The 13,106-nt window shown below is 43.3% G+C and overlaps 2 protein-coding genes across 2 annotated transcripts in view; both read right to left on the bottom strand.

The window, feature by feature from the left end:
- HOXA3 (homeobox A3) overlaps positions 1 to 9,302 on the bottom strand; it is a 32,949-nt gene extending 23,647 nt beyond the window's left edge. The window contains exon 1 of the mRNA XM_017732171.1: positions 9,218 to 9,302. The gene's annotated coding sequence lies outside the window, so the exon portion shown is untranslated. The remainder of the gene's footprint in view (positions 1 to 9,217) is intronic.
- Positions 9,303 to 10,531: 1,229 nt separating this feature from the next.
- On the bottom strand, positions 10,532 to 13,100 carry HOXA5 (homeobox A5). The gene is made up of 2 exons (XM_008632028.2): positions 12,284 to 13,100; positions 10,532 to 11,309 (listed from the first exon to the last, which is right to left on the bottom strand). The coding sequence occupies exons 1-2, from the start codon at positions 12,843 to 12,845 to the stop codon at positions 11,059 to 11,061; spliced, it is 813 nt and encodes a 270-aa protein (XP_008630250.1). The 5' UTR covers positions 12,846 to 13,100; the 3' UTR covers positions 10,532 to 11,058.
- Positions 13,101 to 13,106: the final 6 nt, after the last annotated feature.

Genomic DNA, 13,106 nt, shown 5'->3' with positions numbered 1-13,106 from the left:
TGCGGACCGCGGGCAGCCAGGAGCTCCAGGGACAGCCCTTTGCGCCTTTGAAGCTGTGCTAATTGGAGGAATAGATGCAAAAGTTAGAATGAAGGTCGCGGGGAGGCCGAGGAGAGTCATCGGGGGGCTTGCGGAGTGTGAGGCATAGAGCGAGCCTGAAAATAACGGGGAACAGAGGGGGAAGGGAGAGGGGAAGACGGACACGACGGTATCAAACACTTCCTACCGGCGATTGCAGGGCTCACTGTGAGCATCCCTCCCCGCGGAGGAGAGCTTTCTGAACTACGAATTTAAGTCCGTAGGTTCGGTATGCCTCGTCTTGGGTTTATTTCTTAATTTTCACTTCCATGAGAAAACGCTAGCGCCTTCGCAGAAGTAACTCACAAACCCTGGTGTAGGAGGGCGAGGGCACTCGGGCACTTCTAGGTTGCTAAAACTGAGACTGTTAACGGTATTTGCAGCTCAGGGGGAAACGAGGCAACCGCCCTGACCTTAGGTAATTGAAATTTGATGGTTAAACTAATTACGCTCTTATTCTAAGAGGGAAAAAAATGCTTATTGAACATCAGCTAGTCTGCCACATTTGGAGTAGGCGCGAACTTTTCGGATTATTTTTTTCATCTTTACAGGAAAGCATATAAACACATAGAAATATTTACCGCACCCTTAGAGAATATAATTGCTGAGTGGCTAATCTCATCTGCTGGTATGGGAAAATACTTCTAATATATCAAGCGTAAATATGATACGGTTTAGATCTTACCCTCCTAAAGATATTACATTAACAGTTACCCAGGTTTAAATTCAGATTATTGTCTTTTGCAGTTTTATAGATAATGGATACATGCAATAAAATTCTATTTGAATATATATTCTATCTAACAAGACACACATCGTATCGATTTATATTTTATCCACAGACACACAGCCATGCACATTGCATGCGGCTTGTAATATGTTAGAACATTTCCAGCACTTGGGTATACTGGGATGCTTATCTAAACAATCACTCATTTCCTCCTACTATCGAATGTCTAATTTGTAAAGAGAGTTAAAACACATTTACTTACTCATTTCCAACAGCACATCTATGGAACTCTAACTGGTGTATAGATAAGTTTCTCTATTTACTCTGCGTGGAGAGGAAATGCGGTTACACACACGCGGCTACACACAGAGACAGCCGCAACTGTTCAACAGCACACGTTTGACAGAAAAGGGGAGATTGTTTTATTTATATTCAAAACAACAACAAGGAGACAACAGCAACCTATTTCCTAAAAGAAAAAAAGGTCCCATCTATATGACTGTAAAAACCAAAAGATTGCCGAAGCAATCCACCACGATAGCATTTTCCCGGCGTAAAGAGATACATGCACACACAGAGACGCATACATACAAATACCTGCCGGCTAGCACCAGATGAATTACACTGGGGTATCGTAAATATTATCCTCGGCATAAGTCCTGAGGCACTCTGGCCGGAGCACTACAGCGGGCTGCTGTGTTCCCACGCCACAGTAGAACACAACGAAAAGTGTTGTCTCGGTTTGTAAGCTCAGCGTTATATTGGGAGAGTTGACCGGGCTCTGCTTCGTATTATTTACTGTGATTAGATCTCAAAGTTTCACCGTGCCTCTTTCTACGGTGGGGCTCTGGCGCTTGGTTACAGAGAGAAGGACTCAATTTTGTATACGAGTGTAAATCTGCAAGGTGACCTGAGCTACTCAGCTCAAGTCTGGTTTTTTCGTGTGGTTCTATTAGTCTGCGAAGATGTGCTGAGGCAGGACCTCCAAAAGGCCTGTTCCGTGTCTTTGTGGTTTTGTTATCATAAACAAGAACCCAGCCAAGACCACCAAGTGTTATCTTGCACACGGCCATTTCGACATTTTACTGCAAGATTTATGGCTGTAATAAACAATCTCAAACCCCTTTTTTCCCCCAGTACTTCCCTTTAACAAACTTGTACCATCACCCTAAGTTCTCAAAGAAAGAAAAGGACAGGATAAAATAGGCCAGCTCCCTTATTTTACCAGAAGGACTAAAGGCTCGATTTCACTGGAGAAGGAGACTTCAATCAATTAATAAAGAAGCGAGAGTTTCCTGGCCGAGGCTGGCCGAGACCAGGATGGGGACAGCACTGGAATTAAGTTGAGAGGGAGAGAGTAAATGCTCATGCACCAAGAAGAGGCAACTCAATACATACCGAAAGAGGGGGGAAAAGGGGATCCCTCTTTTTCTGGTGAAACAGACAAGCATTCCTGCTACCCTCCACATACGCAGCTAAAACGTAATTACCACGAAAGAGAAAAGAATAATAACAACAGCAATAATAATAGTAATAGTAGTAGTAATAATAATAATAGTAAGTCAAGTCAACCTCTCGCCGTGCCGGGCATCCTCCACCGAGAGCGGTAGGAGGAGGAAGAATCGCACTAGCAGCCTGGCTTGACTTTGATTTGAACCATTTTGAATATATTTAGTCCCAGCTTTCCCCTCTTGAATGCGAGGCTGTCCCAAGTTTCAAAGTGACCGAAAAGTGACACCGTGTGCATTTTGTTTCTTATTAATCTTACACATTGACAGTCTTTGTTAAATAACAAGGCGTGCCCTTCACCAGGCGACATTTTCATATTTGTTAGACGCGGTGACCTGAAGTTCACCTCGGCCTTGGACTTAGTTTTTCTAAAAGGTCTATAACAGTGTCTTTTAGATAGCAGGGTGCTTTGCCCAGGTCACTACTTCTAAGAGAAAAATAAGAAAAAAATCGAGGGAAAATGTAAACGTTATGGAATGTATCGACTGTATTAATTTCTTTGTTCCTGGGAATGATACAACCCCGAAGCTGCTCCTGCCTCCGCGGACGAGAGCGTCCTTCCCGATGGGCGCTGCCGGGGCAATGTTGGCATTTTTGCCCCAAGTTCAGCATTTGGTAAAAGCGGTGGTTTCCCTGGCACTGGGGCTCCTCTTAACAACGGGATAGTTGGCGGGATTTGCTCACTCTGTCCTGGTGCGCTTAAATAAACACACGTAAAATGTGATTTGTGCCCGGATTTTAAATGAATGGGCTTTTGAGCAGACCTTCCACGCCAGAGAGCAGCGTACTGAATGCAGAGAGTGAAAGGACAGAAAGAGTTCGTCTCAAATTATTAACTGTTCTGTTCTAGCCTGTTGCCTTTTTTTTTTTTCTTTCTTTTTTTTTTCTTTCTTTTTTTTTTTTTTGGGGGGGGGAAAAATTTAAAAAATAATTGAAAAGAGTCCATATGTATATAAGTCGCGGCTTCAACTTCTTTGAAATTATTCTCGTTGATATTTTTATTCTAAACCAGATTTAAAATATGGAATCCGGACCACTAATTGTTTTAGTGAGGAAGTAAATGGATTTCTGTCACCTACTCTTGAGTAAGCCGATTATAGTAACAGCTTTCATTCTGGGTATATCAAAGACGCATTGTTATTCTTGGAAACAATCCGCCTGCTATTCTCTAACAAAATAGATATTTGGCTACGGTTTTTAGCTTGTTATCAGGCTTCGCTCTTACACCAAATAAATAGTCTGCATGTGAAAGGTTATATACTATCTCCAGAGCGGGCAGGCTCCCTAACCGTGCAGTACCAGGGCTCGCTACAAGTGAGCAGCAGCAACAACTTGTGAACAGCGTCTACACGCCGAGCAAACACTTGCATTACACACTTCCCAGGCTTCAGCAGGTACTTTAGGCACAATATCCGATAATCACTTTGGCTAATCTGATATCTAATCTCTCGCGTACTTGTTCCCAAGATACAGCGCTCGCCTGCCACGATCCAGCTGTGTCTCTGGCGAATAATTCACGCGTACCAGTTAAACAGAGGCCGGTTTAGGCTGCTGCCTTGGGAGTGGAAAGGCAGCAATGCGTAGTTGGGGGTGAGGTGCGCTCTTTCCCGGATTTCCTTGTCGCACTGTCCCCTCCTTCACACCTTCCAGATCTGATTATGGCTATTTGGGAATATCCTTTCCCATTTCCACCGACCCCTGAATCGCGATTATGTCCTCCAGAATGAAGTTGCTGGATCAATATTGGCTAGTTCTCCCTGCAGACACGTCTAACCAAGGAGCTGAAGCTTTCACTCAGAGGCGGCACTGGGAACAAAAAATCCCAGCAATGTGGGAATCTCTCTGCGCTAAGAAATTCCACTAAACTTTTTCTTGGAGGAGTGAAGAGGGGTGGGTGGCGAGAGGAAAAACAACGCGTCCTACTCCCAGTTTCGCTGGGAATTGTCGCCCCGGGTAATTCCAGAAGGCTGTGAGAACCCTCCAAAACACGGAGAGGCGCAGGGCGCCAGCTTCTCTGTAATATTTCCATGGGTATCGCAACACGGCTCCACCGCTCCTCATTTTAAACGAGGTCCTTCGGACCAAACATATAGCCCGTATTATCTCCGGCATGTCCTGTTTAAGCACAGTTTAGCGGTCGCTACAGAATTGAGAGCAAAAACAAAGACGCGGCTAGGATCAATACACGCGTTAATAGCTTCGCTCCTATCTTATCTGCCTGCCATTTTGCAAAGTGAGAAGGCGTAACATTAAACCTCTTAGAGCAGGTTATTATATAATAAACAAGGGTGAGGCATTTTGCTACCTGACTTTTGGAGGAGGCAACATCAGTGTCTTCTGTGGGGGTAACACGCGTGTTTACTTGCCGCGGCTGAACCCAAGATATTCAGACACAAATGTGGCTGATAATTCAAGATGAAATACAACGTGTATTACTCTTGAAAAGAGGAATTTTCTATCCTTTCCTCGGTAATTGAGGTCATTCAGCCAGTAGGGTTCACCTGGAGTCCATACTGTGATACACACGTAACTCAAAGCTATTTTATCTTTTGTGCTGATAGTCAAGATCTCGGCTATAACATTGACATCAAACTCTGTCTGGGCGAATGACTAAGAGTGGTGCAAAACGTAAACTTTTGACCCTCAACTTTTTGACCTGCAGTTGTAACGCCCTTAACCACAAAGATATACAAAAGCTATGCAGCTTCTTTTAGGAGTAAGAGACTCGCACTGTTTGTTTCAATACTTCTGCCGTTTCCCCCAGCTTTCTAAGGGCGCTTTTTTCTTCTTCTTCTTCTTCTTGCTGTTGAGAAATCGGATACTTTTGCATTTTTAATTATTTTTTTTCTTTTTCTTAATCTCGCAGCTTTGTAAAATGCTGTTAGATCAGTTTGCACAGCCTTTCGGCAGCGTTGGAGGGAAGCCTGTTACTCAAAGGCGCTATATGGTTACAATTGCAGGTGAAATGCTGGGTAAGTTCTGGGCGTGAGGTTGGAAGGAATGGAGCGACGAGCGTTGGGGGAAAAGCTGCAGCTCTCTGCTGAAGGGTTTTAGTCATTTCTCCTTGATTTAAACATAAAGAAACAACTCTAATTGTTTGCGAAGCCTTGTCTAGGCAAACGAGTTGACTGTGAACTTGGTCTAAAGCGAGCTCTGCTGGTGATTCCTAGGGTGTGCAGATTTATCTTTTCTGCATTTACTTAACCTGGCAGTGAACTGCACGGGCTGCCATTTATTATCCGGAGACAGACTTCACCTCAAGCAAGGACTGTTCCACAAAATTGCAATAATTACCCAATAACCTTCATAGCAAATATTATTATTGAAAAGACATTTTTGGGGGGAGGGGATATAGAAAAGATTCCTTTTGCATGTTATAAGGCAAAATCCATGCAAATTTTGCACACTCTCTGTGTCAGATTTGATATTGTTTGTGCGCGTAGCTACAGGAACATGTGACTGGGGTGGTCCATGAGCATTTGCCTTCCAGAGAGACATTAGTGAAGATGCTTTAATTTGAAAGGCATAATATTTTCAAAGATGACCAGACGACTGTGGGAACTGTGGTTTTCTGCTCTAGCTAGTAACCCTAACCTCAAATCGGGAAGATTTTGAGGGCAGGAAAGAGAAAGAACTAAGAAAGCCAACGACATCTTAACCTAGTCAGGAGATTTACTTGTGTCTGCACTAAATGCGTTAAATCTGTATTTGCGGGGATGGAAGGGGCACTGCTCCCGTATTCAGGATTTGAAATCGAAACCTCCTGGTCCCCCCCTCATGATCAGTTCCATTCAATTTCCCATGGAGCAGATTGTAAACTCCTCTATTGTCACCCTTCCACAGATACACACTTATTAAATGTAAGGAAATGGCAGAATAATAATTTCCCTGGAATGTTATGAAATTAGGGCGTTTGCATGGTTTAGACAAGGCTGCAGAGCTGTAATTTACGGATGACTTTCCATTGGATTGTTATACTTCTGGTTTAGAGAAAGTTATGTCTTGCAAAGTCACTGGTTCCACACATTAAGACAGCTGCCTAATCTTTAATTGGCCTTACACTTAGACAGGAGACACTACACGCAAGTATTTCTTTCAAAGGATTAGGTAAACTGTATTTCGAATTGCCGAACGCAACTTGCCATTCCTAAACTAGAAAAAACGCGCACTTATTAATCCCCCAAACACATCAGAAAAATAACATGTGCAGATAAAACCTCTCGCTTGATTCCCTGTGATAATTCTCCATGACATTTTCCCTCCGAAAACAATTCGGACCTGGGACTATTTTCACAGAGTTCGGCAGCCTGGGCTCGTTTGAATTTCAAATTTCAAATTTCAAAGCGTATTAAGAAATCTTAATGCATTTCTGGGTTTGAATGGTTTCAACTGTGATGCTTAGGATAAGGCAGGGCCAGAAACATGGTGAAGTTGTCATTTCTAGCTAACTTTCTTTTGTTGTTAGTGTTTCTTGCAGTACAGGCGGGTTTATACGCTTCTGGACTTAGGGATATTTTTCTTTTCCGTAGTTCTTGAACGTCTGTACATTGTTTTGTGTGGGATATGGTCCAGAAGCCACATTCAAAAATGTGGAAAATACATGGTAGCAAATCTTTTCACTCTAGACAATGAAAAATTACAATCCAGGATTTTCCAGGATCCTAAAATATTAGTCAAACGGGTGTCTGTGCATGCTTATATATTCACCAGATAATTCAAATAGCGCAGTGTTGTTGAATATTGAGTAATCATGAGCTGTTTGTGTCTAGTATAATTCCCGTTTACAGGCAAAGGGTTTTCCTTGGAAAAGGACCCATATATAAATGAAGACCAAACTTTAAAGGGTTTTTCATGCCTTGCCTCAAACTATAAAATTTTATGGCATATAGTATAATATAATACACGCCTATCATATATAACTTTCTGATATTCCTATTGACGAGAACGTGTCAACTAGAGTGCTATAAAATCTCCAGCTGTTTATAAGGAAATGATTTTCAAATGTGCATTTGGATATGCTCTTTTAAAGACTTTCTCTTTTTTTTTAATATGAAATATAGGCAGATGTGTTTGTTTAGTGTTGATAGGAAGGATCGACAGACACAAAGGCATCAGACTATTTATCTTCCACGAGGGTTGACTTTAAATAATAAATGTTCTTAAAACTGAGCTCTTTGGGATGAACCTACCTTAGATACTACCATTTCTTTAAAGACTAATAAATTAAAAATAGGAATCAGCCAGAAATATGCAGACCTTGCAGAGGTACACAACAACCTTGCCCTCCTAAAAACCCTGCACCTTTCTCCCATTTTTGCTCACAGTAGCAAAAGCAGCCTAAACCACAATATTCAAATGGCATAGCACTAGCAAAATAAAAGAAAGCCCATCTCTCACATCAAACCACCCTATTCTTTTGCAAACCCGACTTTATGACACATGAAGGAAAACAGTGCAATCTGCTGAATCAATGTTACTCCAAACCTGTGCAGAGAAAGATAGCCACAGCTGGTTTGGAGAGATAGATAGATAGATAGATAGATAGATAGATAGATAGATAGATAGCAATTCTCAAAATTCTACCCTAGCCCCTGACTAGTCTGTTTTCACCCCCCGAGATCACTTGCCAAAGTAACAGCTCTGAGGATAAGGATCAGGCCTTAATGTTACCCAGAGAAAGATAGAGTTCCTTTCACCCTTTCATTCAAGTCCTGGAAATTCAAAGACTGAAGTTAAATCCGGCCATAAAGTTTATTGCTGAGTGATCACACTCTAGTGAGAACAGTCCACTTAAATAAAAAGAATGTTGAAGTAAACACGCAGCTGGGGCCTACCCAACAATGGCAGCCAGCAATATAAGGCAGAAAGGGAGAGAGCAGAGCTAGGGGGATATTTACAATCTTCAATAAACCAAGCCCGTATTTCATAATTTGCAGCACTCTAATGACCTGTAGTCTCTTGTATTAATGCTACAAGTTACAGTCAATTGGTTCGCTTTAAAAGAAAAAAAAAAGGAAGTCACAGGAACATATATATGTACACACACGTACACACCCTTTGTATCCATGAATACACCAATGTGAGACACATATATGCATGTGCACGGCTTTACACAGACATACACACTGATTTGTACATGCAGGCACACACACATATAATTTAAATATATTTATATTTATGCAGTTACATATAGAATCAGGAAAAAGTTACAGCAACGTTATGAATGCGCATCCCCAAAACACACTACACAGCCGCAGATGTACATATACACACAGCTAAAGCTTTCTGCACAACCCAATGCAGAAAATATGTATCTAAGCGGTCCAATACAGTCTGTGCCATTTTAATACTGGCTCTGATGTGCAACATATTTCACCAATCCAAAGATTATTACCATATCATCACGCCTCCAACTCTATCATGCCTACATTAGATGCTGCCCAGATAATATCGAGCCCAATCTATTTTGTTTCCCCCTTTTTTTAATCGCCTGCAGTAACTACTCTTTGCTAAACAAAACCTCTCCAAACTTGGAGAGTCTATTGGAGCAAAGGAAGTAATTATCTTCTGTGGTAGTCAAAGTGATTAAAGCTAGGCCCCAAAATCCATCTCTGCCAAAGTCGCTTATTGTGGTTTACTTTGATTTGATCATTAAAATAGAGAGCTAGCTGCTGCGAGTGAAGGGATGGGGGGGAGGTATTTGCAGCACAACCTGGATCATTAGTGCTTGATCCTGCCTCTCAGGCTCGGTGGGACCGTCCTGAAAACCTCCAGGCAGAGAGGAAGGGAAAGAAAGAGAAAGAGAAAGAAAGAGAGAGGCAAGAGGCAGCGAGAGCGAGCAGGAGCCTCAGCTTCCCCACTGTACAAATAAACTTTAAGGAACTTGTGCACAAAACTTACCTTTGACTTGCAAGGAGACATTTTTCACATAGTACTGAGAACTTGTGGTTTGGATACTTCTGTCCCTAAACCTGACAATTTGAATGGCCAGGAGGCACACGTAGCCTGCAAAAGAGTCAAATGAAGTCCAGCGTCAGTGAGATTATATGTTATGTGGTATATAATGTTGGATGTCAACTCCCCAAAACCATAAAACTTACTTTAATGGCACCACGTGACTTTTTATAGCCAGTGAGCCTATCTGTCTGTGCTATGGATGATTTTACGATCTAATTCATAGACAAAACCCTATTCATTTGGCACCCAAATGTCATATAGCCGGAACTAGGGCTTATAAAGTTTACTGTTTTATAACTTTTAAGGGAAGGCATCAATGTAACCAGTCAGTAAATGTGCAAATCTTTAGTTGCTCTTAGAAGCTCAGAAGAGTTAACCATTCAAGCTCTGATGGGGTAAGTAACATTACGTTTATAGCAAACTAATTGTAGCGAAGAAAACCAAAAATCTTTAAAGGGTGAAGAGTGGGAATGTGGCTAGAGAGGGTTACTAATAGACGCAGAGGGCTTGGACATGGTTGTCCTGAAATATACTTAATGAAACCACAGGAGAAATTCTAGAGCGATGCAAACACACCCTGGAGCTTGCAGCATATTTTAACAAAGCACATGTTTTGGGGTTTGGGTTTTTTGTTTTGTTTTGTTTTGTTTTTTAAATTTTAACCATCAGCAAACAGCTAACAGTTGATTCAGCCACAAAGGGTGTTGATTGTGGTCCTGCGATGCAGCTTTCCACCTAGCGAGAAACAAGCAAGGAAGAACTTATGGTCAAACTTTCAATTAAAAATACTGATAGCGGACAATTGCAGCATCCACCATTTGCAACGTGCAGCAGGAGCCAGGTAAAATATTATAACAAACTCTGCACGGGCTAATTTTTTTTTTTTTTCAGAGGCAAATCAGGAAGCACAACTTCTTGCTTTGCACAAACCAGATCACAAAAACTTTACAATAGAAAGTTTATTTTTTTGTTGATTTCCAGTCAGGTTTTTTTAAAAACAAATAATAATAATAATAATAAAAAAAAAGCTGATCACAGTTTGCTCAAACAGCCAGACTTTGACTATATTTGTAACTTTGTTCACAAAAAACATACATCACAGAAGCTGCGCTTAATAAGAGCCACTTCTAAGAGTTCGTGCAAAGAGTCATATACAAAGGCACAGCAAGGACATACTGCTTGGAATCACAGTTTTCGTCACAGATTCACTATTCACTACACGTAGGACAAGTTCAGTTGATTTCATCATTTCACCTCTACAACAGCATTAATTACACAGGAATTATATAGGTAGTTTGAATAAAAATATTTTTAACAGCTTGGAGCTATACAGACATTAACACTTGACCACACATGCACAGTTAAGCAGGTTGAGTGCAACACATAACATTTGTACTAAACCGGGGGAGGGTTTCCTTTCTCTCTCTCCTTTTTTTTTAACTTCTTTTTTTTTTTCCTTTTTGTTCTTTTTTGTTTAGTTTTGTTTTGTTTTAACAGTTACTTCAAGTAACACAGCTCGCTTCATATAAATAAGTTAAAACATCTATTATTTTTTTCAAGACAAAGCCATTCAAGACAAAGAAATGTACGATAAAAGCAGATCTACTTATACACGCGAGAGAATGGTAATAAACAGGCTCATGATTAAAAGATGAATAAGGGCGACAAGAACAGGGTTTCTTCACAGAAGTAACACAAGGAAGTTTTAGAAAGTCAACTTAGTACTGACATGAGACGACGCAGGGTCAGCTAATACTGCTCAGTACTTTTAATTGATCAAACGCTTAGGGACGGAATGCCCCTCCTGCAGCTGCCATGCTCATACTTTTCAGCTTATTATCCTTTTTCCATTTCATTCTCCTGTTTTGGAACCAGATCTTTATTTGTCTCTCTGAGAGGCAAAGAGCATGTGCTATTTCAATCCTTCTTCTGCGGGTCAGGTATCTATTGAAGTGAAATTCCTTTTCGAGCTCCAAGGTCTGATAGCGGGTGTAAGCAGTCCGAGCCCTTTTCCCTTCTGGTCCCCCTATGTTGTCTGGAAGAGAAAAGTACATGATTTAGATTCTCAGCAGCCACTCGGAGCCTTCGTGTCTCATTGCAGCTACCAGCGACCAGGACCGTTATTCTCAGTCCTGCTTGGTTTTGTTTCTGGTTTGGATAAACACTCAACAAGTTTCCCCCTTCAGCCCCTCTTAGGAAAGGCTTGGGGGAGGGGGATTTGGTAGTCTCGGTAAGTTTTCGCTTGAATTTGCGATTCGATTTTTTTTTAATTGAATTTTTTTCTTTTTTTTTTTTCTTTTTTTTTTTTTAACAAGGTTAATTCTCCCCCATGCCTCCTCCAGATAAGCTGATTTGGAGGATGTGTCTGCTGGTAGCTGGGTTTTCAGAGTTGAGAGAGCAAGGCTGAAGCGTGCAGCCCTTTCCCACGGCTGAGCTGGGGAGGCTCTGGGAGGCAGCGAGCCTCCGGCCGCTCTCCCAGCAGCGAGGGCAGGGCAGGTACCCGGGGCTGAAAGTTGCTTCGCTTCCCCGCGCCCCTCAAGCCCTCTCCTCCGAGTTTGGGGCGATTCGCCCTCCCCCCTCCCCCACGGCTTCCCAGCAGTGAAAACTGCCCTTCTCGCCCTTTCCTATTCTCTTTTTAATATGTCTAAGCAAAATAAATGGGGTCAGCCGCGCCGTTCCCTCTGGAAGACACCCCATCCGGAGGAGAGCCGGGAGCAGCCTCTGCTCCCGATCTCCCTTCGGCAAGGCGCCTTCTACTCCCCCCGCCGGCGCTGGGAGCCAGGCGGGAGGTGTTTTCGGGGCCGGGCGGTTTTTTTCCTTTCGGGGGGGACTCGCCCAGAGAAGGGAGCGTGCTTCCCTGCGAGCAGAGTTGTGGTGTGCGCGGAGACTGCCCGCTCTCACGCCCTCCTCTCCCCCTCTCCCCGACCTTGCTCGGCGCAGCCACCCGGTTTACATTAAACCCTCCTTTTCCTCCAGAGAAATAAAGAAAGAAGAGGGTATTTGCTTTACCATGACTTATGTGCAGTTTTCGCATCCAGGGGTAGATCTGGGGCTGTGAAGGCTGGGCTGTGCTTTGGTCGGTCGGGGCACTTGCCTGCTCGCTGCTTGCTGGAGTGTCTTCCTCAGTCCCAGACGAGGTGCCAACCCCGTCTCTGCTGATGTGCGTGTTGCTGCTGGAATTGGACGAAGTGCTGGTGGAGTTGGCGAGGGAGTTTTTCACCCCGTGGTGACTCTCGCTGACAGGCGAACCGGCCACGGCGGTGCAGGGCAGAGGGTCAGGGGGAGGCGAGTGGGAAGACGTCGCGGGCTGGTTGTACCTGGGCTCTGTCGAGGCAGAGGTGGTGTTGGCCGGGTAACTGCGGGGTCTCTCATTGGCACCAAAGTGGGTAGAAGCAGAGCGCCCGACGCTGAGGTCCATGCCATTGTAGCCGTATCCGTACCTGCCGGAGTGCATGCTGGCGGAGTCCCTGTATTGCTCGCTCACCGAGCTGTGATCTCCATAATTATGTAACTGGTAGTCCGGGCCATTTGGATAGCGACCGCAAAATGAGTTTACAAAATAAGAGCTCATTTGTTTTTTGATATGTGTGCTTGATTTGTGGCTCTTGGTCGTTTTGTGCGTCTATAGCACCCTTGCACAATTTATGATGAATTATGGAAATGACTGGGACATGTACTTGGTTCCCTCCTACGTAGGCACCCAAATATGGGGTACGGCTTCACATCACGTGCTTTTGTTGTCCAGTCGTAAATCCTGCCTGATGACCTCTAGAGGTAAACTCGTGCACTGGTGGGGGAGCTGGGAGGGCGCGGGCGGCCCGGGGCGCGCCTC

Source organism: Corvus brachyrhynchos, unplaced genomic scaffold, assembly GCF_000691975.1.
Source record: "Corvus brachyrhynchos isolate BGI_N302 unplaced genomic scaffold, ASM69197v1 scaffold53, whole genome shotgun sequence".
NCBI lineage: Eukaryota > Metazoa > Chordata > Aves > Passeriformes > Corvidae > Corvus > Corvus brachyrhynchos.
This window is presented reverse-complemented; position numbering and strand designations above follow the sequence as displayed.

Bases quoted from the DNA above. Each gene is read 5' to 3' on its own strand.
- HOXA5 (XM_008632028.2), bottom strand. From the start codon at position 12,845: ATGAGCTCTTATTTTGTAAACTCATTTTGCGGTCGCTATCCAAATGGC. The intron at 11,310-12,283 runs GTAAAGCAAATA...TTTCTCTTCCAG, and splicing joins AAAACTGCACATAAGTCATG to ACAACATAGGGGGACCAGAA.